Source organism: Olea europaea, unplaced genomic scaffold (assembly GCF_002742605.1).
Source record: "Olea europaea var. sylvestris unplaced genomic scaffold, O_europaea_v1 scaffold65, whole genome shotgun sequence".
Taxonomy (NCBI): Eukaryota; Viridiplantae; Streptophyta; class Magnoliopsida; order Lamiales; family Oleaceae; genus Olea; species Olea europaea.
Genome location: NW_019264872.1, coordinates 127105 through 141200, shown reverse-complemented (window position 1 = coordinate 141200; position 14096 = coordinate 127105). Strand labels below are relative to the sequence as shown.

General features: G+C 33.4%; 2 protein-coding genes across 4 annotated transcripts in view; both read left to right on the top strand.

The window, feature by feature from the left end:
• LOC111390140 (DNA excision repair protein ERCC-8-like) overlaps window positions 1–1290 on the top strand; it is a 10919-nt gene extending 9629 nt beyond the window's left edge. The window contains exons 8-9 of the mRNA XM_023015139.1: window positions 729–800; window positions 918–1290. Coding sequence (XP_022870907.1) covers window positions 729–800; window positions 918–974 — 129 coding nt within the window. The 3' untranslated portion in view covers window positions 975–1290. The remainder of the gene's footprint in view (window positions 1–728; window positions 801–917) is intronic.
• A 1678-nt stretch (window positions 1291–2968) lies between these two features.
• Window positions 2969–7788, top strand: LOC111390127 (F-box/kelch-repeat protein At5g43190-like). 3 transcript variants are annotated; one of them, XM_023015128.1, is made up of 4 exons: window positions 2969–4451; window positions 5166–5281; window positions 7232–7333; window positions 7552–7788. In XM_023015128.1, the coding sequence occupies exon 1, from the start codon at window positions 3294–3296 to the stop codon at window positions 4395–4397; it is 1104 nt and encodes a 367-aa protein (XP_022870896.1). In that variant the 5' UTR covers window positions 2969–3293; the 3' UTR covers window positions 4398–4451; window positions 5166–5281; window positions 7232–7333; window positions 7552–7788. The 3 variants fall into 3 exon arrangements, with proteins under 3 accessions (XP_022870896.1, XP_022870895.1, XP_022870894.1); XM_023015127.1 differs by having other exon boundaries at window positions 7225–7333; XM_023015126.1 differs by having other exon boundaries at window positions 5166–7333.
• Window positions 7789–14096: the final 6308 nt, after the last annotated feature.

Here is a 14096-nt window from a genome sequence, read left to right as displayed (position 1 = left end):
GGGGGGGGGGGGGGGGGGGGGGGGGGGGGGGGGGGGAGCTGTAGTTTTTTAAGTAATCAGTGTATGTAAATACAATTCATAAGGCCCCTTTATTTATAGTTTTAACTAATCTATTTAAACAACTCAAGAAATAACATAAAATACCAAGTGAATTATCCAAATGGTCATTGAACTTTGCAAAAAGTTTTCATGGGATTACTGAACTTTAAAAATCACTCAATTTATCACTGGACTTTGCAAAAGGTTTCCACGGGACCACTAAATTTATTGACTCCTCGGAAACCTTTTGCAAAGTTCGGTGATGAATTGCATGATTTTTAAAGTTCAGACCCAGTGAAAACCTTTCACAAAGTTCAGTGACCATTTGGGTAATTCACTTTAAAATACTAGAAAACCTATAAATAAATTCTAATTACTTTTCGTAAAAATGGTGCACACTAAAGAAGCGTATCCCAAGTGATAGTGATACTGTAATCTCACTTGATACAAAATACCTTTATTTTTTGTTCCTGAAGTACCAGATTGTAAACAATATACATCCATTACGTGACCTTCATGTCGCGTTAATTTAATCCATATGTATGTCAGACAAAAGTCAATAATTTCATCATTTATCTCGAGGAAGATTGTTAATACTATTTTCTTGCATGAAAATAATTGTTTTCTATATATCTGCACTTTAATTATTCATAAGCTGTTTATAAGAATTTGCGCCTTCCTTGTCGCAGGAGTTATACACTGGTGGTAATGATAGACAAATTCTTGTCTGGTCTCCACCCAAATTTACTTCTGATGAAATGGTATGAGTTTCAAAATTACAACCTGTTATATGCTACCATTCTACGTACAGAGATTGCCTGTTGACGTTATGTTTTTAGAAGCTTCGTGGCCTTATATGCTTCTTTGGTGAACTACAGAACCAGCGAGGGAAAGGGCTGTCCGTTGCAGTTGATCAGGATAACTGGAGCGACTAGGTTTCTGTTTCTTTTCCTTTCTATTGTATATAAAATCCTACGAAGTGTATGTACCATGCTATCAAAACTATGAAGAAAATAGAAAATATGTCTCTATGGGGATGTTTGTGTACTCGACACACTTGGCTAAGAGGATTTGACCTGTGCGCGATAAAAGGTTGCTCGGATTCTAGATGAAATGAGTTATGTTAGATGCATTGCCAGATACGTGTATAAGAGGGGCTCAAGGTTAGCACTAAGAGTATCTTTAAGAGACTTTTTTTATAAAAGAGTATCTTATGCATTATAAAGAGCATCTCTAAATTTAAAGAGTCAATTTTTACACACTCCAACAATGCTTTCTATTTTTGAGTAATGTTACATAGGGGGTATTTGGTGAGAATTTTAAGCTAATTAAAATTAATTTTTTGATTATTGTTTCATTATTCCAGTCGTCATTTTTGAATTATTCTCTCATAGGTAGGATTTACTTTTATCTTTAACCGTAAAAAGATTAATTCTCAAAATTCCTATCTAACACCCCTTTAGTCCCATTAGGGTAGATTGGGGTTATAACTTTAGTGAGGGCTAAATAGTATTACTCTTCTATTTTAGCTCTTTATTTTGATTTTCTCAAAAAATATTTATTGATTTCTTATTATATTTTATTTAACATAATTTTTTATATGTCAATGGTTAATTAATTTAAAGATAAGAGTATTGAAAAGTGTGACTTATTGAATGGAATCATTGTTCATTAAGAATATAGTAAATTTGATTTTTAAATTTGAAGGTTCAAACCCACTCTATATTTTAAAAAATTAAATTAGAAAGTCTCTTATCGCTTATTTTAATATATTAGCTTTTTAATACAAAGAGTATTTTGTATTTAAAGTTTTTTAGAAGATACTTTAAAATTGATCAAAACTTGTTGGCACACAAGTCAATATAATCTCTATAATATCATATAATATTGGAAATTAAAACATATATATCCCTTGAGTTCCATTTTATTTAAAATATAATTTTCTTTTTTCTATTTTTTAATCACATAATTTTTAATAAAATAATATTATACGTAAATTCAATTTATTGATCTTTCATTATATTTTATTTAACATAATTTTTTATATGTCATTGATCAATCAATTTAAAGATAATTTGAATAGTTTAAAAAATAGAGTATTGAAAATGCAATCACTTTTCATTAAGAATAGAGTGAATTTGGGTTTATAAATTTGAAGATTCAAATCCACTTTTCATCTTAAAAAATTAAAATAGAAAGTCTCTTATAGCTTATTTTAAAGTATCAACTTTTTAAAATAAAAAGTATTTTGTATTTAAATTTTTTTGAAGATGCTCTAAAATTGATCAAAACTTGTTGACAAACAAGTCAATATAATCCCTATAGTATCATATAATATTGGAAATTAAAACAAATATATCCCTTGGGTTCTATTTTGTTTAAAATATATTTTTCTTTTTTCTATTTTTGATCATATAATTTTTAATAAAATAATATTATACTTAAATTCAAAATTTTGCCTTTTTTTTTTTAACTACATATTTTTCAAAAAAGATTATTATTTCAAAATACATTTTTTTTCCTCAAAAACGTATATTAATGGAGCTCAATTAGGGGCTTTGTATTAAATAGTATAAGCGATAAAGTTTTAATTTCTTTTTCTATTCTAATCACGTCTGAAATCCTAATGATTGCCTTATCAATCCGCTATTTATTTTAACGGAATAAGTACATTTTTTTCGTAATTTCAGTGTTGAAAATATAATATAATATCTTATATTCCAACTTGCTAGTTGCTACTTGACTCTTGGGACATAGTCCAGTGGTACAAATGATAAGAGTGAGATTATCTCATGTTTTACTGACAGCCATAGTGTGAAGGGTTCGATTTTTGAGACATGAAATTGGATTCCTTGTAGGTGCAGTGTACAGACAGCTTTTATTCTTTAACTTGCTAAAACACATCTTGTGATTTACCTTCCTCACAAAACTCTAAGGACAGGGTGGGACGGTGAGGGCTTTCAAGATTGGAGTTCAACCTTTTATGTGTTCTCGTTTACAAGTCAAAGTCACTCATCGATCACATTACACCTCAACCCTTTGTCATGTTTTGAAGTAAAAAATACTGTTTCCATCTTCTACGTTGATTAATTTATAGGGTTTATACATGATTTGTCAAATAAGTCCGACGGCTTAAGAAGACCGATACCAGCCATCACCTTTCTTCCTTAAAAGTAGAAGTATTTCCAAGGAATCAACTTGTGCTTGGTCCAATATTTCTCTGATCGAACATTTAGGCTTGTTCTTTGAATACTATGGCTCATAACAAGATTTTAACTGATATGGATCCCGGAATATGGAGCCGGTTACCGGAGGAACTCCTCGAGAGGGTGCTGTCATTTCTACCATTGAAAATTTTCTTGAATCTCAGATCAACTTGTAGAAACTTCAATTCTCTCCTTTTCTCCCCTTGCTTCATTTCAAAACATTCGCCGTCTTCTTCTTCGCCTTTCTCGCCTTTCATCCTCCTTTCGCACCCACAGTTTCTCCACAAGTATTCCCTTTTCAATACTGTATTGAACTCCTGGTGCAATATGTCACTGTCCTTGCCCCCCATGCTCTCTAGTCCACCTTCTTCAAATCTTCTATCCAGTTCCAATGGTCTCCTATGTTACTCTATCCCGAGATCGTCTTGTTTTATTGTATGCAACCTTCTGGCGAAATCTATGCGACGAATAAAATTCCCTACATGTCCATTTGACTTTGAGTTCCTCACTCTAGTTTCCACATCAAGTGGTTACAAATTGTTCATGCAATCTTCTTTTGGATCATCCACCATTCACGTCCTTGTTTACGACTCTGTGCTTCAATCCTGGCTACAATTCGAGGGGTGCAATCCAATTCTGAGCCATAGCTATTATCAGAAGGGTACTTTCTATGATGGATGCTTGTTTTTCACCACTCCTGAACCTTTTAATGTTGTGTGCTTCAATTTCGATACTGGCAAGTGGAAGATATCAAGAACTGAGTTGCCGGGAAGCCTTACTTTTGTTCGACTGGTAAGCGATGAGGATCGGAAGTTGTATTTGATTGGAGGAGTTGGGGAGAGTGGGATTTCAAGAAGTATAAAGTTGTGGGAATTGGGAGAAAATGGAGAGAATTGGGTGGAGATTGAAACATTGCCTGAGATGATATGCAGAAAATTTGTGTCTGTTTGTTACCATAACTATGAACATGTTTATTGTTTTTGGCACCAAGGATTGATTTGTGTTTGTTGCTACACATGGCCTGAGATTTTGTACTACAGGGTGAGTAGGAGAACCTGGCATTGGCTGCCCAAGTGCCCTTCATTGCCTGACAAGTCGAGTTGTGGTTTCCGGTGGTTTCCCTTTAAACCCGAGCTTTATGCCGTTGTATAATAATTAGAGGTATCAATCAGACTGTATTGGGATCTACCTACGGGCTTTTATTAGGTGAGTCACTCGGCACTTATTGATACATCTAATAATAGTCAATTACATGTATATATTTTTTGGATTTTTTATTTTATTTTATATTTTTGGTGTCATATTCTCAAAATACAAATTCAATATTTATTGAAAAATCCTACTAGTCAAACTTGGAGTTCCATGTACCACTTATTTAAGTACCAGATTATTATAACTACGAGGATGGGGATGCTTCCTGTCGTTTTGTATTTTGCTATTAAAGAAAAGTCGACAATTTACACCATTGACATTAATCTTTAATCTTTTAGAGAACTTTCAATTAGATCGTTAAACTATATTTTTCTTCATTAGATCATTGGATTTTAATCTAGTTTTAATTAGTACAAAACATGCCTATAGTTTGCAATGCAAACTATTCTTATCGTTTCAGATTTGGCATTTACACCTTCATTTCAATATTTTCTTGCGAAATTGGTCACTTTCGTATCATGCAATCAAATATGGTGCAAAACGTTTTTATCGCTTGCTTTCATTGCACAAAATATCCTTATCGTATATTTTCTCCATTAAAGCATTATTAATAATTAATTTACCATCCTTCTTAAATAGACAAATAGGAAAAAAATGCATAATATAAAAAATTATACTTCGTTTATATATTTTTTAAAAATTTTGAATTCTAACTGCAATTATTTACTTATTTTTATATATTTACTTCGTTTCTTTTGTACAATGAAGGCATACGGATTGATGAAATGAGACAAAAAGGACCAACTCCAAAAAGAAATATTGAAATGAGAGTGCAATTGTCAAACAGGGAAAGGTAGAAACGATTTGTGTAATAAATGTAAACGGTGAGAACATTTTGTCCTAATCGCCCTTTTAAATTTTATCACACATCATAGTTTGTCTCTATCTTTTCCAAATTGTCGAAAATTGCTTTATTGCAGCTAAATCGTATATTAATTTCCATGTAATCACCACTTGGGACTTCAAAAGAAATTGGTAAAAGGTCATTTGGGACAATAATTTTATATTGAAATTCTTTAATGAAAATCTACCAAAATCTTGTGGGTGAATGATTGACAAATTTAGAGATTTTATTTTTGTACTTTCTACATAAAAGGTAATATCTTGAATACTTTTATACAAATAATTAAAAGTCACTGGCATTTTGAAAAATCTTGATTCAATACCTCAGACTGTTAAAGATTTTAAAAAGTTCATAAAAGTCTATATTTTAATATCGCTAGATATGTATGAAGTATTAAGAAGTCTACATGGAATAAAACTTTTTAAATCTCAAAAGATCTTTAAAAATTTTAAACTGAATACACCACTTAGCATTAGAAAGAACAATGGGTGAACCAAAATTGGGGCAATGTTGAGGATAGGATTTGGGTAAAACTTTCCAACCCTTTGAATTCTGTATCTATTCCAACGAGGAAATGGTGCTAATTGGTTAGATGGTTCGATCACTTTACCATATTTGCCATTGATCCACTTTCCCCAATTAAATAGGAAAATGCCATTTTGTTTGAAAATGTTTGACACTTGGGGTGACTGACTGTCACAAAGTGCGCGGATCCCATATGAATAAAATAATGTCTGACTCTTGAGGTATACGTGTTCGGTCATTTCCTATATCAATTATTATGTTCCCCTAACTCGATCCATTAAAACATAAATTAAAGAAAAACTATAATACCCAATATTTTCCCCAAATGCTCTCACACCACGACTTCTTATTTTTCATGGCTTCTTCATCTTCTTACTTTCTTTGTTTTCTCTTTATTTTTTTGAAAAATATTTTCCACGCATACAAAATTTCAACTTGAAACAAGCAAAGCAATCATTGACCATTTCAAGGTTAGACTTTGCCCCCTTTTTTTATCAACTGTTGTCCCATTACTATTTTTTTTCCTCATTTAGTTTAGGTTAGAATTTATGAATTTCGTAATTTGTTTCTCACCAAACAAATTCTCACCGACCTGAGTTACTGAGGCCATGCGATCAGGACACTTAAAACCTTTGTGATCGAATGGTTCAGTCCCTACGTATCTGCCTAGGACTTTACAAGTTTTGCGATTTCAGAACTCAAAACTTCTTTTAATTTACTTTAAAATGGTTACTGGGTTATTAATCTGCTTAACAGTAGTGTAATTTCTTATTGGATTTTTCTAGACACTAAGCCATGTTTAATACTCACCCGTCTCATTCATATAGGCTGACTTTCCTTATTTTCTTGTTTCGATTATATAGTCATGTTTCTTTGTTAAGAATGTTTTGTTTTGTTGGTTTACTAAAATATCCATATTTAATTTGCCTAACTATAACTAATTTTTTCACTTAATCTTGAAATTGTACAATCATAAATAAGGATTAATTAGGAAAGTTCATGGCAAAAACTGCTTTTTCAATAATATTAAATAAGATTTCTTAATCGGTGTGAAAAACAAAACAATCGTATATAAATGGCACAGAGCGAGTATATTTTAATATAAGCTTCGGATATTTATATGTTATTTAGGATGGAGTAAGCTCTTGATTCTAGATTGAGTGAATAGCTAGGAAAGGTTACCTTGAACTATAATTTATAAAATATTGAAAAGGTGCTAGAGGCTATAGATAAACATCACATACTACTTTTTCGGATGCAGAAAGGTGGCTTAGTTCTCTATATTTGAGTTTACCCTCATTATAGGGTTAAACTCTCAGAATGAAGAAGGCTAGGTCCAATATTCGTCGAAACAAAATCTTATTGAACAAATATTTTTGAGAAATGTCTATTATTAAGCTTGCAGAGTTGGAGACTGCATTTGATGGGATGCTCAGTTATGGAGGATAAATACAAGCTTAGATTGATGTTTATCGTGGAGACCTCGCTGAGATGCAAATACCATAAGGTATCCATCGATCTTTTTCTTTGGATGTTGTAAACAATTTTGATGCATTCGACAACTATTCATGGGGTCAAAAGTGTCATATTTGTTGCGTGTTTTTAAGAGGGAGAAGTCGTCCAAGTCGTCAAAGGTCGAGCATAAATACATCATCTACTAAATGTTGATCTTTTTTATATTGACATTTATTAAATTTCAATATTTAATACCTATGGGTGTTGCAGGTATGGAAGTACGAGACCATGTCGACATTGGCAGCCAAGTGGGCAATAATAAAAGAAGTTAAGTTGCCTGAAGATGCTTAACTGGCAGGCATTGGATACCTTGAATGTTAAAATTATGTATTATTCTATTTGTACAGAAATATTCTCACAAAATTTTACTAGAAGAGATTTATGTGTGTGGGGTCGATGCTTTGATAAAAAAATGCCAAAAAAATCTCCCACCCTTGTCTTTATTAATTCTGTGATTCATTCTTCTGGTAGTGTAGAAGAGTTGTAAAATTATTACCGCACATTTGCCATACTTTGACATAGTTACATAGCCAAAAAAAATAAAAATAAAAAATAAAAAACAAATAAAAAATCTTAAGTAGATGATATTATAGCCATAGGTTTAAGACCAACATGTCGTCAAACTAGAGGTGGCAAAAAATTATTAAGTTGGCCAATATGGTCGAGCACTTCCCATTCGACTTTATTTGGCATGAGAAATTTAATTTTGATATATGCCGCTCTTCAAAAAGTAACCGTGTAATAATGAGAGCAGAACAAGTGTGCTAGGAATCCTCGATACATAGCGACTGCGTCTATATACATACATGAAAAATCTCAAATTGAAACTTTCTACATGTGCAACTGTTGTCATTCAAGCTCATAATATATCCTAAGTTGGGTCCATTCCACAAGGAGAATCAAAACTAATCTCAGAGTTCCACATTTTCGTCTTTGCTATCTCGAGAGTTTTTAAAATATTTTATTCGATTTTCGGGGTTAGCGTACTTGTACACATATTGTTAGGTTTCTAGTGTATTGGCAATCTTTAGACAAATGGATTAAATGTAAAAGAGTTGTAAAAGTAAAAAAAAATCATTTGGTGCTGGTAGTATAGTTCTTGAAAGAATTCAATATGTCCAAGAAGATCACATATGATCATTGTAATGCAATTAGAAGTCTTAACGATATCAAAAGCTGCACAAGTTATGTTCCAAATTCTTAGTCCTAACTAGCAACTCATTTTTTTGCATAGAAAACATTGGAATTTGGATAGAGCTATTTCTAGAAGATTTGTAGCCCTTTGAGTGAGATTCCCAATGCATTTTGAATCGCCTTAATAGGATATTGGAAGAGAAAGTTACGATGAAAATACTGATGACTACTCAATTGTTGCTTGCTTATCGCTGGCTACTCGATCGAGTGACAGTTGTATCCAGCCAAACCCTAGGTCACGATTTGAAGAGTTTTACATGGACACCTATTCGCCCCAAACTATAAATACAAAAGTCATGGATGATTTTCAAGGGTTGCTAATTGTGCTTTCATATCTATAACATTTTCATATCATTGTTCAAGAGATCCAAGGTGTAATTCATTGGTGAATCCATCATATTCATTCTTGTGATGTTTTGGAAAAACATTACATCTTTGTAATCGAAAATACGTAGCATCCTTAATTCATTGAGGAAGAGACTCTCTCATTGAGGGATTGAGAGAGGTGGACTGAAGCGCAGTTGCAAGCACAAGAACATGTGGTTCTTGGTGTTCCATTTGGAGAGACATTTAGCATAAGGCCAGGAGACTGTAGAAGACAGCAGATTGGTCTGCAGAAGGCTAGAGGTATCTACGGTAGCAGGAGATAGATTAGGAAGTCTAGCAGGCTAGAGATATCTATGGCAGTAGATCGTGTGATTGTAGCAGCGGGTCTTAGTGGATACAAGTGTTGAAATTGTTGTGTATTCTTGAACTGTCTATAGTGGAGGTAACTGGCTTGATCCCAAAATTTTTCCCATGTTTGGTTTCTCGTTCATCAAATTTTGTGTTCTTTATTTTCCAGTAATTTATTACAAACTGCAGTATTCAAACATATGGTTAATTGAATTGTATACTTAATCATCTAGAAACTAATTAAAAGTGACGTGTTTGCTTTAATTAGTCAATTCCGCACGTAAGATCGAACTAATTCATAATCTAGAACGTAAACTTGGTAACACTAAAATTTGAATTGGCGATCGCAGCATCCTACGAACTTTTAAGCGTTATCACAGCATTCGAGGCAAGACTTTTCAAGTGGTATTAGCTAAACACGTGTCTTTACCTTACATTGTCTAGATGAGTGCCCCGGTGAGTGTGCTGCCCTATTTTGGTGGTAGTAATTATGCCTATTGAAAAGTTAGAATGGGGACATTCTTGAAATCTATGGATGAAAGGATTTGGTTGAGCGTAGTTAACAGTTTGTCTGCCCTACAATGGTTGACAATGTTGTTACTCCCGTCCAAATAGAAAATTGGTCTAAGGCTAAACTAGATAGGTGCAACTAGAATAGTAAGCTCTTTATGCGCTCTTCATGGCTATTTTTCTCGATGAATTTAGGAGAGTGTCGATGTGTGAGGTAGCGAAAAAAGTTTAGAATATTTTAGAAACCACACATGAGGAAACATAGGTGGTTAAAAACTCAAAACTGCAGATGATGGCTACTAGATTCAAAGAGATCAGGATGAGAGAAGATGAGACATTTGCTGTATTCTATTCGAGCTTAAATGACATTGTGAATTCATCTTTCAACCTAGGTGAGAAAATCTCTGAGTCTAAGATAGTGAGAAAAATCCTTAGATCTTTACTCGAGCGTTTTAGGCCTAAAATCATGGCCATTGAGGAAAGTAAAGACATAGACATTATCAAGCTAGACGAGCTAGTTGGATCCATCCAGACCTATGAGCTCACCGTAAGCAATCAAGCTAAGGAAAAGTCCTTGGCCTTGAAATTTACCAGGAATAATTGAACCGAATCTTCTTACTCAAATTCACCCAATAATGAGGAGATAGCAAACCTAGCTAAAAAAATTTGTAAGATGCTTAGGAATAAAAAGAAGCTACAAGAGAGACTGAGAGGTGGTGCTAGTAAACCTAGGAGAAGATCCAAATCTGTGAGGTGCCATAATTGTCAATGTATGGGTCATGTTAAGAGAGAGTGCCCTAATGCTAGGAGAGTCTAAGAGAAAGCTATGAATACTATTATCACTGATAACGACTCTAGTTCGGACATCAAAGTGAGAAATCTACTCGTGAGGAAAGTGAAAAATATGTTGCATTGATTGCTAGGATTAAGAGTGGATCCGAACATGGGAGTGGGAGAGCTAAGGACATAGAGAGTGGTGAGGATTCTGGTGATGAGTCCTTGAGTGATGAAGATATTGAAGAGGCCTATAAGAAAATGTATCAGGAGAGCTTGAAACTTCTCAATAAAAATAAGGCCTTAAAGTACGACTGTTCAGGAGTTGCAATTGGAGAAAGCTAAGTTAAAAGCCTACGTTAAGAATTCTTCCACTGTCCTGAGTGAGCTTAAGTTGATAAATGAAGTTTTAGAGTCTCAGGTTAAGAATTTCACCAATGAGCTTGAGAGGTCCTCTAAGAAAGTCAGGAAGTTGACCGCCATGAATGAGACTTTAGACATTCAGGTTGTGAACCTTGTGAGCGAATTAGAGCATTCTAAGTCTCAACTTCTTGCCTTCACCAGTGGGTCGTCTAAGTTAGATAACATGCTAGGTATAGGCAAGTCGCTTGGAAATAGAGGAGGTCTAGTATATAATGAAAAAGACCATGATGTCGCTAGCACGTCTAAGACCACATTTGTCCCAGCCAAAGACTAACCTAAACATGTGCTTAAGGGATTTGTAGGACAAAGGTCTACCAAACAGTGTAAGACTTGTTGACGTAGGAATAGACATCAGTGTTCATATAACACAGGTCCTAGGTCTATATATCATAAGTACCTGAACAAAAGAAAAATCATGAACTTGAAAAAGTACAAAAATCATGTATATGTTGGTCAGATAGGATTCCTTACCGATCAAGTAAATCGTTTGACCAAATTGGTGACACAACTGTTTGGAAACTGTTCTCCCACTAGGCAGGTTTGGATGAAGAAGAGTGATATGCCAAATCTGGTAGTAGATCATGGTGCTTTTAAGGGAAAAGGGCAATCATATACCTAGATGATTAGGTATTTTTTATGCATGCCTGTTCTTAACTGTCATATTATCTGTGCATGCATCACTTGTAGGTTTTTATTTTGCTTTGTTTTTGATTTCATGCATGTGCATTTACACTGGTTTGCTTTGGTACATGCATATTTTATATTTGTTTTGTGTACTTGACTTTATTTTTTCTCTTTTGTGTGTGAGCATTCATTTTTGGAAAAATGAAAAACACAAAAAAATTGAAAATTTGAAAAACGCAAAATAGTTGGTTATAGAACACTTCTACAGCATGAAATATGTTTCTTGAATTTACATGTTGTGATCATGTATGAGCTGAATTGATAAGCTGTAGAATAATTTCTATTATTTGTTTAGGTGACTTTGGATTACTAAGATAGGTGTCTTTATCTACCATCTACACTATACACACTATGAATTTGTTAGTGGGACTCTATTACGTGTGTGAGATTTGGGATGACTGTCACATGTTAATAGAGTGACTTCGAACATGAATTGACCTAATTTAGTAGACCAAAGCCCAAAAAGATTCCCCATGTGAAAGATTATTATCTTAGCCTATTTGACTCGAGCAATTAAGTCTGTTTGGGGTCTCTTAAAACCTGGTGTTTATAATCAACTGATCTGGATTAAATGGCCTAAAGCTCTTTATAGAAGTCATCTCAGTTGTTTAATGGAGAAGAACCTGCACTTAAGATGAAAAATAAATGAATTTGAAGAATGTGAAAAATGTGAAAAATATGAAGGGCTGAAAAAATATAGAAAATTGAAAAATATAAATGCTCAAAGTATGGGGAGAAAAATAAAAAAAATAATAAGTATAGGTCTTACTGCACTTTCATTGTTTGACTTTTATTAATAGGGAAATATACTTATTGGTAGTGATTGACACGTCCCTTCTCACAAAATTAAGGTTTAAAGCCCCGCTTACATTGGAATAGTGACACTTTACATACATGAGCCACTTGTACTATTTACTCAATTCTGATCTGAACTGAGTATGTGAGAAGGTTTAAAGTATATTAATTTTAGTTGTATTTTACTTGCTATTAGCTACATTTTTAAGTTATTATATGTTATTGCTCTGTTTGATTTTGTTAGTATTCCATTCAGCAAGGGGGGGGGGGGGAATAAGAGCATAGAGCAATTTGCATGTACTATTTTCATTGTTTGATTGATTAACATTTTGCATTTGTTGATATTTTTGCATTTTATGTCTAGTGGTCGTTAGGGAAAGACATAGATACACTTAGATATTGCATAAAAATGTTGAGAATTTACACTAAGGGGGAAAATTTGCATTGCATTGCAATCCATATCGTAATGAACAGCTATTTGAGTTTTGATATTTTGTGATGTTAAAGTTTCGATTGCTATTTTGATTAACATTAATGTCACGTCTCAAATTAGCACGCTTATTTATGATTATAAACTTCAATTTGTTACATTTCCTATATCACATACTTTTATATTGGGTATTTGAGTTTTTCATTTCAAAGAACAGATTTAACAAGGAATGCAAGAAACAAAGTTTGGGTATATTAGATTTTTGTTTTTATTATCTTGACTTCATTGTATAGTTTTGTCACAGAATGTCAAAATGAGAGATTGTTAGGTTTTTAGTGTATTGGCAATTCATTAGACAAATAGATTAAACGTAAAAGAGTTGCAAAAGTCAAAAATCTTTTGGAGTTAGTAGTATAGTTCTTGAAGGAGTTTAAGATGTTCAAGAAGATCACATATGATCATTGGAATGCAATTAGAAGTTTAAAGGATATCAAAAAGTCGTACAAGTTATGTTCCAAATTCTTAATCATAAATTGCAACTCATTTTTCGTATAGAAAACATTGTAATTTGGACAAGGCCATTTAAAATATTTGTAGCTTTTTGAGTGAGCTTTCCAATGCATTTTGAATCACCTCAATCAGATATCAAAAGAGAAAGTTATGATGAAAATATTGACGACTGCTCAATTGTTCCTCTCGTATTGCTAGCTACTTGATCGAGTGATAGTTGTATCCGGCCAAATCCTAAGTCATGATTTGAAGAGTTTTACATTGGCCATGACACATATTCGCCCCAACTATAAATACAGAAGTCATGGACGATTTTTCAAGGGTTGTTCATTGTGCTTTCATATCATTGTTCAAGATTTCCAAGGCGTAATTCATTGGTAAATCCATCATATTCATTCTTGTGATCTGGCAACCAAGTTTTGAAAAAAAACATCACATCTCTGTAATCCAAAATACTTATCTCCTTAATTCATTAGGGAAGAGACTCTCTCATTATAGGATTGAGAGAGTTGGATTGAAGCACAGTTACAAGCACAAGAACAGACGGTTCTTGTTGTTCTACTTGGAGAGATATTTAGCATAAAAATAGAAGGTTGTAGGAGACATCAGATTGGACTACAGGAGGTAGATTAGGAAGTCTAGTAAGATGCTAGAGGTATCTACGATTGCAGGAGGTTGCAGGAGATAGATCAGGAAGTCGAGCAGGCTAGAGGTATATATGGTAGTAGATCATGAGTTTGTGGCAGTGAGTCTTAGTGGA